This window comes from Pelmatolapia mariae, linkage group LG16_19 (assembly GCF_036321145.2).
Source record: "Pelmatolapia mariae isolate MD_Pm_ZW linkage group LG16_19, Pm_UMD_F_2, whole genome shotgun sequence".
In the NCBI taxonomy this organism is placed as follows: Eukaryota; Metazoa; Chordata; class Actinopteri; order Cichliformes; family Cichlidae; genus Pelmatolapia; species Pelmatolapia mariae.
In genome coordinates, this window is record NC_086241.1 from 57,319,435 (window position 1) to 57,336,244 (window position 16,810).

The following is a 16,810-nucleotide window of genomic DNA, read 5'->3' on the forward strand; positions in this document are numbered from 1 at the left end:
TGACAGAAAGGACTAGAAAACATAACCCCACGTGTTTTAATATGTTTACAAAAACCACTGAGACATTATGAAATCATAATCAAATATGTAAGCAGGCAAATTTACTCAATTCTAATGAAAGAATTTGCATAAAAAGTTGAATTTTAAAGCACAATTTTATTCTAAAGAGATTCATTTCTAACAATAAGATTGGTTGATTTCGTTTTGTTTTAACTGACTTCAAAATAAAAGAACTGCATCACATATAATAGTCAATTAACGTTGGAAATGTCAGTCAATTATTCTTCTACTCATATGAAAACCTTGCAGTTCCATGGTGTCCTGTTTGTATAGGACCCACTTTGTACCATCATCTGATCTGTTTCTGTTTTGACACTTTTTGAGATTGTAGCACCTAATAGTTGAATGAGCTTGGCTGACTCTGTGAGTTGTTTTTAAAACTCTGCTGAAAACATATTTTTATAGTTTAGCATTTTCTAATATTTCAAACAGTTTCTGCTTGTTTAATTTTCCCTGGCTATGGACATCTTTAACTTTGATTACAGTTCTTAATAATAGTACTTTTTTATTATATAACATATATTTTCTCTGTGTAAACACTGGGTCTCCATGCACTCCCATACTACATTATTCCCCTGCATCATCAGCCTGAACTGACTGTTAAGCTCCTTTTCCAAGCTCCTAGACTACAATGACCTGGATGACTGAGAACCGTCACAGACAGACTGTCAGAGTGAAATCAGGATGGAAAATTTGTGTCAGACACAAAAAAAAAATAAGAAGGCAAGAGGCAGAAGGCAGCTCACTCTCTGGGAACTATTTACAATTAAGGGGATAGCATTTATGATTATTATTATTATTACTTTGAATTCAAAGCATACAAAGTTAATTGTTTGTATATAATTGGACATAAATAACTTGAGCTTATTATAATTTTTTAGACTAGAGTATATTTGAATTTCATTCTGTTTCTCTTTACAAAGCTTTTTGAAAAGATATAATGCTTTTTGGTGTTAAATTGGATAGAAAAGGCAGATGTGAAATATAAAAGTGAGCTCAGAGGTCAAATGTGACAGAATCACCATATACCAGTATCATTGAAACTCTGTTAAATTTTTGGCATCTTAGTGTTAAAAAACTCTGAGCTGATTGAACACGAGCATTATTCGTTGAAAGTTATGAGATTTTCAAATGAGTACAATGATTTTTGTGTTCCTTTAAGAAATACATTTGTTATTGTTTCTTTATTTGACATTTTTGACAAAAATACACAGTACACCAAAAGATTGTTATTTTGAAAACTATTTTGAAACTAATCTGTGCAAAAATATAGTGTGAAATGCAAAAGAAAAAATGTATATCACTTCATTGTATGTGGTAATATTTGATATAATAAATGTTATATTATATTGTATATTATATAATGTTTTATTTGTGGTGATTACATGTGAAGATAAAATAATTTGATCTCTTTAGGTTCTTTACACTCCGTATGAATCTGTATGAAGTGATTAATGATATTAGTGGGGTTTTTTTTGGTTTTTTTGTTTTGTTTTTTTGCGCTCCTCAGATCTGTGTTCTGTGTCTCTTCAGCTTCAACAGCTGCAGTCAGTTCCTGCTGTAACAGCTCAGTGTCTCTGCAGTCTGACTGAGGGAGGTTTTTGTACGACTACAAATCACTGTGTGAACACGTTACCGGTATGTTGACTCTTACAGTAATAAACTGCTGCATCTTCAGCCTGAACTCCACTGATGGTCATAGAGAAGTCAGAGCTGCTTCCACTGCCACTAAATCGAGTTGGTGTTCCTGACTCAAGTGTTTTCACATATTTTATTAGGAGCTTTGGTGTCTGTCCAGATTTATGTTGATACCAAAACATGCCCTGATCCCCATCAGTATATCTGACAACAGCTGGGTTGGTCCTACAGGTCAGAGTCACAGTGGATCCAGGAGTAGATGTCAGTACTGGAGGTTGAGTCACAGTCACCTGACCACTGCATCCTGCAGACAAAAACAAATCATTCATTTATCAGCAGAAATCAATGAGAGAAAAAGCAGCACATCATGTTGGAAATGTTGCTGAGTGAATGAACCTGTAAAACAGCAGCAGGTCAGCGTCCAGATGAGGATGGTGATGAGAGTCATGGTGGTTGTGCTTTCTGCTGTGTTGACTGACAGATGTGAGTCCTGCAGTGTTGAACTCACAGGACTATAAACCTTCTCAGTTCTCTGGAGGATCAGCTGATGATGCAAAGCCTCCTCTCTATGGAAATGATTTCTCTGCTCTCAACACACTGAGGGCAACGAGGGACACAAAATCAAAAGAAAAATTGTTTGAATTATTTTATTATACATAAAACTTGAATGATACTACTTTTCTAACAACAAGACAATATAAGAAGCAATACTTTTGATATGTGAATGAATTATTATTGCATAATTATGATTCTGACAGAATGCTGGCAAATAGATCAGAAAAGATGAGATCAGTTTGTTGGATCTGGATTAAAATGCCACAGTTGTTGGTAAATATATATATTTTAGCTTTTTGGATCAACCAGCAGAAGAAAAATGATGAAAATGATCTTAAAGTGTTTAAAAAAACATAGAGTTACATGATTTTAATAGCAAATGCTTTTACCTCGTAAACTGTGAACTTTACTGGGGAAAAGAGTTCATTTTCAAGGGTTAGATGCTTGATCAGAGTGTGGGAGGTTTTTGTACGGCCGAGATTGTAGTTGTGATATTTCATATTTTGGAAATGCAAAAGTATATGAAAAGTGGAATAAACTTAATTGAAAGAAATATTTTCTAAACCATATGATTTAAATCTTTAGAAAATAACATAAGGTATGTATTTTAGTCCTTTATTAGAAAAAATTGAGTTCTTTTAATTGGGTAAATGCATGTTCAGTGTGCAGGAGGTTTAACCTGCGTGCTTATCACATGAAAAATCAATTCATGTATCTCCAAATCTTACTCTTACTGAAAAATTTAAAACTTGAGTTTGATTCAGCAAATTAATTCTTCAGTTTAAATTAAAACTACCAAGAGATCCAGACAATTAGAAATATCCAATTTCTCTGAATGTTTTATGTTGCATTATAAAATTTTTAAGAAAGTTTCAGACACAACCAGCAGCTTAATTAATGAGTAATTAAATCTAAGTTCTCGCTTTAGAAGTAACAAATTTTTTAAAAATGTAAGAAAAGGCTGCTTAGCAAGCGTCATTTGAGTAACTACAAACTATATTATAATTATATTATTATTATTTTTCAATCAGTTTTTCAATGAGATATTGGATAGTTTGCAGTGTTGCATTTCAGTTCACACTGATGAGTTCTGTTGGATTGCTGTAGGACAGTTTGTGCTAACCTTGGTCACCGCTAGGGTCGGTCCTGCATTACACCAGAGACATTATAAGAGAGAGACATGGAACTGATTTCAAATATAGGCAAACACATATCTGTTGTTGTGAAACAGAACAGGTACATATAACGTGTAAGTTGATCGTTTTCTCATTCAGCTTTATTTAGAAAGAAAAAAACAAAATTTCTTTCCATGAAAGCAAGCAGCTTTTTTTTTCTGTTTTCTCGTGGGTAAGAAAAACAGAAACATGCCAAAGCATCCTGTGAAAGCTCTTAATGATCTGAAAAACTAAAACTAAAATAATAAATAAAAATGCTCCCCAGAATACATCTTATATACAGATGTAAATCTGTATTTAGTGCTTGGTGAGGTTACTGTCAGCTCTGTGTTCAGTGGTCTGTGTCAGTGTCTTTTTTCTAACAGCTGCAGTCAGTTCCTGCTGTAACAGCTCAGTGTCTCTGCAGTCTGACTGAGGGAGGTTTTTGTACGACTACAAATCACTGTGTGAACACGTTACCGCTGTGGTAACTCTGACAGTAGTAAACTGCTGCATCTTCAGCCTGAACTCCACTGATGGTCATAGAGAAGTCAGAGCTGCTTCCACTGCCACTAAATCGAGATGGTGTTCCTGACTCAAGCGTTTTTGCTAATTTTATTAGGAGCTTTGGAGCCTGTCCAGATTTCTGTTGATACCAATACATGCCCGGACCCTCCACACCACCATAAAATCTGACAACAGCTTGGCTGGTCCTACAGGTCAGAGTGACAGTGTTTCCAGGAGAAGATGTCTCTACTGGAGGTTGAGTCACAGTCACCTGACTGCTGCATCCTGCAGACAAAAACAAATCATTCATTTATCAGCAGAAATCAATGAGAGAAAAAGCAGCACATCATGTTTGAAATGTTGCTGAGTGAATGAACCTGTAAAACAGCAGCAGGTCAGCGTCCAGATGAGGATGGTGATGAGAGTCATGGTGGTTGCGCTTTCTGCTGTGTTGACTGACAGATGTGAGTCCTGCAGTGTTGAACTGACAGGACTATAAACCTTCTCAGTTCTCTGGAGGATCAGCTGATGATGCAAAGCCTCCTCTCTATGGAAATGATTTCTCTGCTCTCACCATCCACAAAACAACGTGAGAAGGAATACTTTTGATATCAAAATGAATTATTATGATAGAATTATGATTCTAAAATAATACAAATCACCCAGCAGAAGAAAATTGTTTAATATATATATGTATATATATATATATATATATATATATATATATATATATATATATATATATATATATATATATATATATATATATAGTTACATGTATTTTATAGCAAATGCTTTTATTTTGTAAACTGAAGTTTACTGGGGAAAAAAGATCACTTTCAAGGGTTAGATCCTTGATCATAGTGTGGGAGGTTTTTGTACGGCCACTTAATGAGTTTGTATCACTGTGGTACACTTTTGGTGGAGGAACCAAACTCATCATTCACTGTAAGTATCTAAATCTTCTCATTACTACAAAATATTATACTATTACTATTTTAAATATATCATCAGAATGTATTTAAAAAGATTTTTTCTGGGTGTTTTACATGATGTGATTGGGTTTGGTCATAGAGGCTGATATTGAAAACAGAAAACTATCAGTGATGTATACTGTATAATACAGTATTATCATATAAGTAAACAGTATATCATGTTTATATATGATACTTATATTGTAGAGAAATTTGAAATAATGTATTGATTTAATCTGTTTTAAATAAGTTTTTTTTTTTTCATTTATCTGTGAATAAATATTTTTTCACAAAATCTGAGACTGAAAATATAGCAAAAGGAATCTTTGATTTTATTTATTTATACAAACAGTTAGCAGAATAAAAACATTCTTGTATAAAAGATCATTTGATTATTGTAAGTTTGGTATAAGTGTTAAGTTCTTCTTTTTCTGACCTCCTCTCCTCAGTCTGATCACAGTGTCATGCACACAGTTAATCCACAGTGCTGTTCAACTCTGTCATGTATTATAACTGTGTAATACTCAGGTGTTAATGAAAATATGATATGAGGAATTTCACTGAAATGTTTGACACCAGGTTGGATATAACATTTATGCTGTTGACTAAATGAATTAGTTTTCATACAGATGCACTTTAACGGTTGACTTTACAGTTCGTTAGTCTGATATGATGAAAAGGAAGTGAAACAAACAGATGACAAACTTTAACGTTTCCTGTACACACTTCAATTTTATCATCATGAAAACAAATAAAGCAGCAAATTCACTAATTCGTTATACTTTGTCAAAGCCTAATATCCTCCAATTTCTTAGATTCTCCCCTCTGTTTTATCACAATATCATCATACAGTTAATCCACAGGCCTGTTAATCTCTGTCATGTATCATAACTGTCTCGTGTCAGCTCTCTGTCCTACAGTAGAGGTTAATCTACTACTTGTGTGCCTGTGATCTTCCCTCCAGCTGGCCCCATGGTCAGACCCTCAGTCTCTCTGCTTCAACCCTCCTCTGAGAAGCTCTCTGGAGGCCCAGTCACACTGGCCTGCCTGCTGACCGGCTACTCTCCTCAGGGAGCTGAAGTGAGATGGGAAGTAGATGGCACAGAGGTGGCAGAGGGGGTCCTGAACAGCTTAGAAGAAAAGAAGAGTAGTCGCTACAGCAGCAGCAGCACCCTGATGCTGAGCCAAGAGAACTGGATGAACGCAGAGGTGTTCTCCTGCAGGGTGAACCATCATGACCACCGGCAGGCCAAGTCCTTCTGCAAGAACCGGTGTGAGGGCTAGAGGGGCTGCTGAAGTCCAGGACAGGAGCTTAGCGTGAGGAAGCAGGAGATACATCCCTGCTGCTCTGATCAATATGAGTTTGAAAGTTTGTAGATGAAATTTTTTGATAACAACAAGATAGAGAATGAAATGTGTTGCAGCTGGATGTGAATGTACCCAATACTTGCCATATTAATGATTTGTATTTTTGCCAATAAAGCTTGCAGTCATCCATATTGTTAAGTATTTTTGTCTTATTTTTAAATATAGTGGCTCTATACTTGGAGTTCAGTGTACTATAAATTAACCTGTTTTTCCTAACACATGAAAAATCAAGACTGGGAGAAGATGAAGATGGAACGGCTGCATCTGGCCTGAACATCTGGGACAAATCAAAAATCCTACTTCTCTGATCTTTATGTGTTCGTAGATAAAAATAAAGCTTTGTTTGTGAGAGAACAACACTGTTCTGAAACAAGTTTAAGGAGCTTGGATAGAAAAGCGTCTGGACTTCTTTAAGTGGCTTGAAGACGTTTCACCTCTCATCCGAGAATCTTCTTCAGTTTTCCAAGCTCCTTAAACTACGATGGCCTGGATGACTGAGAACCTGCACAGACATGTTCTGAAACAACAACAACTTTGAGTGATATATGTAGCTCAGCAGTTGGATGTGATTGTGCATTTCATGCATTTGTATTGTTTCTTCAGAGGTGAGAAGGACGACATTTTTCGGACATTTTATTATTCCATTTAAAACAAAGTTACACAGAGGTCTAGAAAAATAGCTGACATGTTTTTATAGTATTTTTAGAAAAAACATATAAAATCATAATCAAATATGTATGCAAGCAGATTTACCCCAAAAAATTAAAGGATTTGTATTAGCAGTTTAATCTGAGGCCCAATTTTATTCTAAAAGACATTCTTTTGTTAGGATGATATTAGTTAATATATTAATTAAATATTTATGTCAGAATGTGAAAAGGACAGTTCTAATCTCAGTAAAATTATATAAAATTGATTAAACATAAAATAATATATATATGAACATGTGATTAAATGTTTCAATGTAATGTGAATTCTCTTTGTAACAATAAATTTTGTCTTTTCATCTGCTCATTTTTGCCGTGTTAGATGGTGAAGCGAGATCAATCAACTGTAGACCAGACAACAAACGACGGAGGCCCAGAAAAGTGCAATCAAACGATGAGTTTATTGACAACGGAGAACAACCATCAGCATATGGCTTATTTGCTCTGACAAAAATACACTGAGTTCTGGTTTTATAGCATAGAGGATCACACCCCCACATACACGTCAATACAGGTCAAAAATACATTATGTCCAGTCATTGTTTACAGACAAGGGTACATCTTGTACATCTCTAATAACTATGAACAGACATATAACTTCTCTTTTTGATAACACCTTCCTTTTAAGGTAATAACTTCAAGCTTCAGGGCCTCTAAGGGCTAATAATGGACCCTCGTCCTCAATCACTAAGTAGACTGAATTGGCGCAGGTCTCAAATAAGAAGCAGAAGACACTTGGGCCTTCGCTCAGGCCTGCTACTAGATTTATGTGTATTGTAAGCATGCATGCAATTAACCTGCTATGTTCTCATCTTCCCTCAACATGTATCACCTGGACACTCTCACCAGCGAAGCTTAAAACCCTCTTGGATAGAACATCAACTCTAAACAAGCACAGTTATGCATTGTGTATAGAATGAACTAAACCTGTGAATAAAATGAATGTGATGACAAACATATTCAATGCAATATGAACCCTGTAAACAATATTACTGATAAAATAATACTGTAGAACATGTTATTAATGCATTTATCATAAGGCAGATTATATGGCAGCAATAAAAGAATCTCTAAATCCCAACAATGGTTAATTCAGAAGGATTTTGATGTACATCACATTTCCACTGGATGCCTGGCTGCTTTCCTGCTGGGTGATTATCATCAACTCAGTTGTGCTCATCCTTCCTCCAACCTCTCTTCACCAAAGATAAGAACAAACGGAACATTAGTTCAGAGTAGGTTAGTTAGATCAGTATAATTTAAGTTACCATTTAATTGTTTAAGTGATTATTATTTTGTGATTATTGATAAATGATTTTGATTTTACTTTGCTCCTGCTAAATTGCCTTAATACAATTTCCTGCAATTAATGTCTAAGTTTATGACATTTACTTTTTAACCTTTAATGAAACAGTAAAGATAAAAGTCTGAGCATTATTCTTTATTAGTGAAAATTGCTCTTACAGGTTATCCAAGCCTTATTAAAATAATCCTTCCTTGGAGCCTGCTGTCCAGGCTCCCAGAAACAAGAAGTGCCACGATCTAGAGGGGAGCTGCCAAAACAGGTGTGACGATGGTGTTAAGATTTGACCTTAAAGATTACTCAGGTTTCTTCATATCAGGGCAAACAGGGAAGACACTGGGGCGAATCCCCTCATCTACATCGGCTCCGGCTCACCTCTGCACTACCTACTGAGTAAAACTCATAGGATCAGAGGTTAGAACTTTTTTAACAGAGAGCAGAACCAGACTTCCTGTATAAGGTCTCGCAGATTGACATTTGGCACCCAATATGCTTGGACACTAAACCCAGGACCCTGAAAACTGACATCTGGATCCACACCGGGTACCCGACGTGTTTTGAGAAGAACTGCGTTTGGACCCTGAAGATTTTACCAGTAATCGAATAACTATTATCTTTTTTACTTTTTACCAGCTTTCACTTTAACTCTTGTTTTCTTGCCCTACTCCCCTTCCTCTCCCTCCTGCCACTCTCAACTGACTTATATTAAAAACAGTCATGTACTTGAAAACATGATAATTTTGGTGATATAAATGAAAGTAAATGCAACTATGAGTTTGCTCCAGTTCATTTAGATTCATTGTGTTTGTGCTTGATCTCATTGTGTTCTGCGGGCCAGTTAATCTTATCACAGTCTCTTCACCAACACTCTGCCCCTGCAGCCTTCAAATTGAAAATTTAGAGGAGCTCTAAGTTACTGTGTAAACACTCCACCACCGTGAAAGCCCAGACAGTAATACTCAGCATCTTCAGCCTGAATACCACTGATGGTTCAAGTGTATTGTGATCCAGATCTACTACCAGTGAATTAAGAAATTAAGAAAAAGATGCTGAGAAGAGATTTGATAGAAGTCCTAGGACATTTTTTTGCATACTTGTGACACTAACATGTTTCACATCACCAAACATTGAGATGAACAGAATCAGACTTTTGGGATTTCCTAACCTGGATGATTGATCTTGCATCAAGACATAACCCAGCTAAATTAAAAATGCATTTTTAAACTGATGATTTCATTTAATAAGAAAAAAGTTATCCAAACTGACATGGTCCTCTGTAAAAGAGTAATTTCCCCCTAAATCTAATAACTGGATGTTTCACCCTTGGCAGCAATCAGGTGTTTGCAATGCCTGGCAATGAGTCTTTCACATCACTGTGGAGGAATTTCTACCAACTCTTCTTTGCAATTTGTTTTAATTCAGCATCACTGCAGGGTTTTCAAGCATGGATGACTGGTTTAAGGTCATGGCAAAGCATCTTAACTGGATCCAGATTTTGACTAGGCCACTCCAAAAATATTCTTTTTTAAAAAAAATTAACTGTTCAGAGGTGGACTTGCTGGAATGTTTAGGATCATTGTCCTGTTGCATAATCTGAATGCTCTTGAGCTTCTGGGCACAAACTAATGGCTGGGCATTCTTCTTTAGGATTTTCTTGCAGAGAGCAGAAATCATTAACTATGGCATCTCATCCAGATCCTGAAGCAGCAAACCAGCAAAGTAGACTATCACCCTACCACCATTGTATTTGACTATTGGTAACATGCTTTTTATGAAATGCTGTCTTAGATTTACTGGCTAAAAGTTCAGCTTTTGTCTCATCAGTCAACAGAATATTTTCCCAAAAGTTTTAAAAGGGTATCAAAAATATTTTTTGGTAAAGATGAGCCGTTGAATTCTTTTTGGCAGAAAATATTTTTTCATCATCATCAAGAAGCTTAATATGAATATAAATGTAAAGATTTATGATTCATCTGTTTATAGAAACAGCAAAACTTTTGATATAAATAGACTCAAGTAATGTATTGTCAACAGAAAATGATTTGATTACAGCAGACATTTTTAAAATCCTTATTTCAAAATGCCCCAAAAGACATGTAATATCTCAATTTAATTCTGTATTTAGTGCTTGGTGAGGTTACTGTCAGCTCTGTGTTCAGTGGTCTGTGTCACAGTCTCTTCTTTTTTAGGAGCTGCAGTCATTTCCTGCTGTAACAGCTCAGTGTCTCTGCAGTCTGACTGAGGGAGGTTTTTGTACTACTGCAAATCACTGTGTGAACACATTAGCACTGTTTATTACATGGATACTCATACAGTAATAAACTGCTGCATCTTCAGCCTGAACTCCATTGATGGTCATAGAGAAGTCAGAGCTGCTTCCACTGCCACTAAATCGAGATGGTGTTCCTGACTGAATTTTGTTCCCCTGTTTTATTAGAAGCTTTGTGGTCTGTCCAGATTTCTGTTGATACCAGAACATACACTGTTCACCACTACAGGTAGCAACAGCTTGACTGGTCCTACAGGTCAGAGTGACAGTGGATCCAGGAGTAGATGTCATTACTGGAGGTTGAGTCACAGTCACCTGACCGCTGCATCCTGCAGACAAAAACAAATCATTCATTTATCAGCAGAAATCAATGAGAGAAAAAGCAGCACATCATGTTGGAAATGTTGCTGAGTGAATGAACCTGTAAAACAGCAGCAGGTCAGCGTCCAGATGAGGATGGTGATGAGAGTCATGGTGGTTGTGCTTTCTGCTGTGTTGACTGACAGATGTGAGTCCTGCAGTGTTGAACTGACAGGACTATAAACCTTCTCAGTTCTCTGGAGGATCAGCTGATGATGCAAAGCCTCCTCTCTATGGAAATGATTTCTCTGCTCTCAACACACTGAAGGAAACTTTGTGGCACAAAATCAAAAGATAAATTTCTTCGATCAATACCATTAATGATTTTATGGAATAGACGAAAATATATTGGAAACATATTTACGTATTTGTATCGCCTGGATTAAAATGGCACTCTAGTTTGTATGCTTACCTTTTGATATATATGTGTAGTTGTTAAATATATTTTTATAGTCTCATAATTCATTATTTTTGAAGCCTTTCTGGTTGCTATGCTAAAACAGTTTTGTGTGTGTTTTCTTTAAATGAATATGTGTAATGTGAAAATTAAGTTTTGTCTTTCAGTTCTTAATACTAAAATTACAGATATGATAATCATGATTTAAATTCATTAAATAATATTAAGTCATGTTAGTTAAATCATCTTCTGTATTTAATAAGGTGTACTGTGATGTTTTACATGAAAAAAGGTTCATTTTCAGGGGTTAGAGGTTTGTTCAGAGTGCAGGAGGTTTTTGTACGGCCACTTAATGAGTTTGTATCACTGTGGTGGACTTTTGGTGGAGGAACCAAACTCATCGTTGGCTGTAAGTACCAGAAATTTGTCATTTTTGAAAAACATAGTATTTAATAAGAATTTTTAAAAATCTACTAAATAGAACTGTGATCAAATTCAGTGATTATCATTAAGTTGATCTCACAGTTTTGGAAGAAACTTTTCTTAAATCAATACTCATTCAGTCTTTGAAAGAACTGAACTTACAGAAAAACAGTTTTTCATATTCTTTTTGGTTAATTTTGCTTCTTTAAATATTATGTGGTTAAGATTTTAAAAGTTGTGATTTGATTTAAACTTTATTTTTACTTGTGAATTTTAAAATGAAAAAAATATTGAATTATTCTTTGTGGATTTCTTTTAGAAAAAAAAATTGGCAGTATATGTGGGCCAATTTTGTGTTCATGGTTGATCAATTTGAATATAAGTTTAAAGGAAGTGAAAGAAACAGATGTGAAGCTTTAACTGTATTCTCATGAGTGCTTTAGCTTTGCGCTCAAAGAAGAAAAAAATGTTTCAAACAAGAAAATGATGATAGGGTTGAATTATTAAGTGTGTGTGAATGTGTGCGTGAATGGGTGAATGACTGGATGTGTAAAGCGCTTTGGGGTCCTTAGGGACTAGTAAAGCGCTATATAAATACAGGCCATTTACCATTTACCATTTACCATTAACTGTAATACATTATAAAAAAAGAAAGATTTGATCAATAATCACTGACAATGTATTTATTGCTATGTTTTCACATTTTTTTGATTATCTTCAACCTTTTCTCCTCCAGTGGGTGTGGTGAGACTCACCCTCACAGTCCTCCCTCCATCCAAAGAGGAAGACAAACAGAGCAGTGCCACTGTGGTGTGTTTGGCCACCGGGGGCTTCCCCTCAAACTGGAATTTGGGCTGGAGGGTGGGGGGCACCAGCACATCCTCAGGGGTTTCAACCAGCCTGGAGGTCTTGGGGACAGACGGCCGCTACAGCTGGAGCAGCACCCTGAGCCTCTCTGCAGACCAGTGGAGGAAGGCGGGCTCAGTGAGCTGTGAGGCCAGTCTGAGTGGACAGAGCCCCGTCACTCAAACCCTGGACCCTGACCACTGCTCAGAGTAGAGCTTCAACAACACTTCCTGTCTGCATATGATGTGTTTTATAGTTTGATGAAGCTACATGTTTCTGTTCTTGTGAGATTTCTGCAAACATTTGACTCTCTATTGCATGCTAATTTGACCAGCTAATAGTATCCATGTTGTTCTTTGAAACTGTGCTGTAAAAAAAGTCTAAATCACAAAATAAAATCACAGCTTAAGAAAAATCACTTTTCTTTGGTCCTTTTCACAATACTTTATTAAATATAAATGCTTTATCAAACCTGTACCAGTCTTTTAAACAGGGAGAAGCACCACAGTCTTTGGAAAAACCCACAAAAAACCCAGTCTCCTGGAGGCTCCAACTGGAGCAGCTGTTTCTGCAGGTGCTTTTCAGGGCAGCTAAATACAGTCTCTTTGTTAACTAGTTAGGCTGTTCTACAAACAGGTGGTGGTACACAATGAGCAGGTTCAGACTGATCACATGCGAAAACACTGAACTCAGTCTTAAACAAAATTCTTCATCATCTAAAACGGCTTTGGCAACATCAGATCCAATATCTGTGTCAGCCTCTACAGGCTTAGTGGCCATGACTCGGTCTCTGAAGACTGAAACAGTCTTTGCAATTATGGGTTGAATCACTGTTTTATTTTTATTTTTTTAGCAACATAAATTTTATTTTCAGGCAGCTTACCAGCAGAAAACCCAGATTTATTTTTAACTGGTTGACGAGAAAAAAAACAGTTTTAATATTAGGCAGCACAGGAGCAGTGATCCCAGTTTTATAGTTAGCCTGCTCAGAAACAGGAAACTCAGTTTTAATTCCTGCCACCTGAAAAGTGGGAAACACAGTTTTATTAGCTCGCTGGAGATGACCACTTGGATTTAATTAATGGGACAAACTGTTGGGTGAACTGGGTGGCGTGGAGACAGCTAATCCCAGAAACAGGTACAATGACTCCTCTGGTGTGAGACCGCAGTACTCTGGTTTATATTATATCCTTTTTTTTTTTTTTTTTTTTTTTTTTTTTTAACCTGTCCCGTTTGGTTCTTTTGCCAATCAGAATTATTGTCTAAAGGCGAAGAAAGATGCCCAACGGATTTACTTTACCAAATTGACCATCCCAGCCTTGCCGTAATGGTCCATTTGATTCACTCAGTAACGCTTCCGGTATGATGGCGCCTGTGTTCGGCCTTGCCGCTGCTGGTTGCAATTTCCCTCGCTCCGTTATGCTGCTGTTTCTGACTGTCCTGCTCTCCTTCTTTGTCTCTGATGTACTGCCTGCACTTGTCTATGATCGTCTGACACTACTGTCTATTCGCTCCTCTATGGTGGGCCTGGATATCGCTCCTTCATACAATGGCTTCTTCCCTCCTCCGCCGCCGGTGTCTGGATTTTTGACAGATGTCGCCAACAGCACCCTTTTGGGTCAACGCAAATCTCGGAGGAGGAGAGGTAAAAGAGCAGGTGTCCAGGTGAAATTTAGACTCCTCTTCAGACGAGGATTAGCGGGTAAGCGACGTCAAGCGTTTCTGGTTACCTGTGCTCAGACTACCTGTTCGGAGGTGAATCTGTTTCCCCCGTCCCTGCTGGATTGTGCAAAGCCTGGACTTATGAGATCGTGTTTTCTTAGGAGTGTTCATCCAGACTCTCCTATTATTTGGCCCGCTGCCCCAGCAGCGAGCGGTATTTATGATCGTTACGGATCGAACCCCCAGTTTCTACGCCCCCTAAAACGGGTCAGTGTTGATAATGGTTTGACTTATTCCTCGTTGAGCATGGCGCTTCTCAATGCCCGATCTATGACAAATAAAACGTTCTTATTGAACGATCTTATTCTTTCCAAAAAACTGGACTTATTATTTTTAACTGAAACCTGGCAGCGTGATGGTGACTATTCTTCTCTTATCGAACTTTGCCCAGGCGGGTACTCCTTCGTCAGTCGGCCGCGGACTTCTGGTCGTGGCGGAGGTCTGGCTGTGGTGTATCGAAATTGGTTTCACTGTCGCTCATTGATGGTTGAAAAAATGTCAACGTTTGAACTACAGCTGGTTAAAATTGGAATTAAAGATCCGTGTTACTGTGCTGTAGTTTATCGTCCACCTGGACCTAAAAGTCAATTTTTAAAGGAATTCAGTGACTTTTTATCTTCCATCTTGAAGTTGTCCAGATTGCTAATAATTGGCGATTTTAACATGCACATTGATGATGACTCTGACCTCTTTGCCAGAGGTTTTCTCAGCATCATGGACTCTTTTCATTTCACACAGCATGTATCTGGCCCCACCCACACCAAAGGGCACACTCTGGACCTTGTTTTTACTATTGGCTTAACCATGGACTGTATTAGTTCTGAGGATATTTTTATCTCGGACCATCATTGTATTATATTTATTTTGTCTTTTTATTTGCCTCCTCCTCCTGAGCGTCGTGCTCTTAGCTCGCGCGTCTTAGATTCTTCTACTGCTGCTAAATTTTCTGAAGTTTTTAATTTGGTTCTGCCTGCTTCTAATGATGTTGATTTATTAACGAATCTTTTTAATAATTACTGTCTTTCTATTATTGATAATATTTGTCCTATTAAAACTAGACTAGCACCTGTTACAAAACCCTCGCCCTGGATAAACGACAGCATTCGCTGCTTAAAGCGTGTTTGTCGTAAAGCTGAGCGTTTGTGGAGAAAGACTCATTTACAGGTTCATCTCTTTAATTTAAAAGACCTTTTAGTTTCTTTTAACTCTTCAATTCGTGATGCAAGGGCTGCTTATTTTTCAAACCTAGTCTCTAGGAGCAGAGGTAACCCTAAGGTTCTATTTGACACAATTAGGGATATTGTTGCTCCGGCTTCTGCTGCTGTCCCTATTTCTTCGAATGAAGACTGTGAAAATTTTCTTTCCTTCTTTGTTGAAAAGGTTAGCAATGTAAGGAGTAACATCTCTCCCTCCATGTACCATTTGCCTGTTCCGATTTTAATTAAGCCTGTCATATTTGAAAGATTTTCACCAGTGTCTTTACCTGAGTTGTTGAAGCTGGTCTCTTCAATGAGATCATCCTCTTGCCCCCTTGATATTTTATCTGGGTCTTTACTTAAAAATGTTTCTGAGTCTATTGGTCCTAGTGTTCTTAAAATTCTTAATGCATCTCTACTCTCTGGTCAAGTCCCTGGTTACTGTAAAAGTGCTGTCATTCACCCACTTTTAAAAAAACCTAAACTTGATCCTTCTTTGCTTTCCAGTTACAGACCCATCTCAAAACTGCCTTTTATTGCCAAGATTTTAGAAAAGGTTGTGGCCAAGCAACTCACGAATTTTCTAGATGAACACAACATTCTTGATAAATTTCAATCTGGCTTTCGTAAGGCTCACTCTACCGAAACTGCACTTCTTAGAGTGTCTAATGATATTTTGATGAATTATGATGCTGGAGAGTGCACTGTTTTGATGTTGCTGGATCTGACCTCTGCTTTTGACACCGTTGATCATCTTATTTTGTTAGATAGATTAAACCACTGGGTGGGTGTATCGGGTACCGCATTGGAATGGTTTAAATCCTATTTGTCTAATCGATCTTTCTCTGTGGCTACCTCTAAGTTCAAATCCGCTGTCAGCTCTCTTGCCTATGGGGTGCCTCAGGGCTCTGTCTTGGGACCGTTATTGTTTTTGTTGTATTTACTCCCTCTTCTGCAACTTCTTAGCTCTTTCTCTGATATTTCATATCATTGTTATGCAGATGATATTCAGCTATATATCTCTTTTAGGCCACCTGATTTTTCTAATCTCCAAATCTTGCAGTCCTGCTTAGATTCCGTTAGAGATTGGCTGGCTGGTAACTACCTTCAACTAAATGCTGACAAAACGGAAATCATTGTCTTTGCTCCTGAGAAATTTGTTCCCCATGTGGTTAAAAATCTAGGCCCTCTTGCTTCTTATATTAAATCATCCATTAGGAACCTTGGTGTTACATTTGATACAGCTCTGACGCTGGACACACATGTTAAATCTTTGGTTCGCTCTTGTTTTTACCATTTAAGAAATATCGCTAAGCTGAGTCCTATTGTGT

General features: G+C 37.2%; 3 gene segments (V, D, J or C); 2 read left to right on the forward strand and 1 right to left on the reverse strand.

Annotated features, from left to right (window-relative positions):
- Nucleotides 1-3,867: 3,867 nt before the first annotated feature.
- On the reverse strand, nt 3,868-4,343 carry LOC134644695 (Ig kappa chain V region BS-5-like). The segment is given in 2 exon segments: nt 3,868-4,199; nt 4,292-4,343. Coding segments are annotated over 2 exon segments (384 nt in total).
- On the forward strand, nt 4,342-6,172 carry LOC134644696 (Ig kappa chain C region, B allele-like). The segment is given in 3 exon segments: nt 4,342-4,378; nt 4,779-4,862; nt 5,853-6,172. Coding segments are annotated over 3 exon segments (441 nt in total).
- A 4,813-nt stretch (nt 6,173-10,985) lies between these two features.
- Nucleotides 10,986-12,774, forward strand: LOC134644698 (Ig lambda-3 chain C region-like). The segment is given in 2 exon segments: nt 10,986-11,043; nt 12,452-12,774. Coding segments are annotated over 2 exon segments (381 nt in total).
- The last annotated feature ends 4,036 nt before the right edge of the window (nt 12,775-16,810 follow it).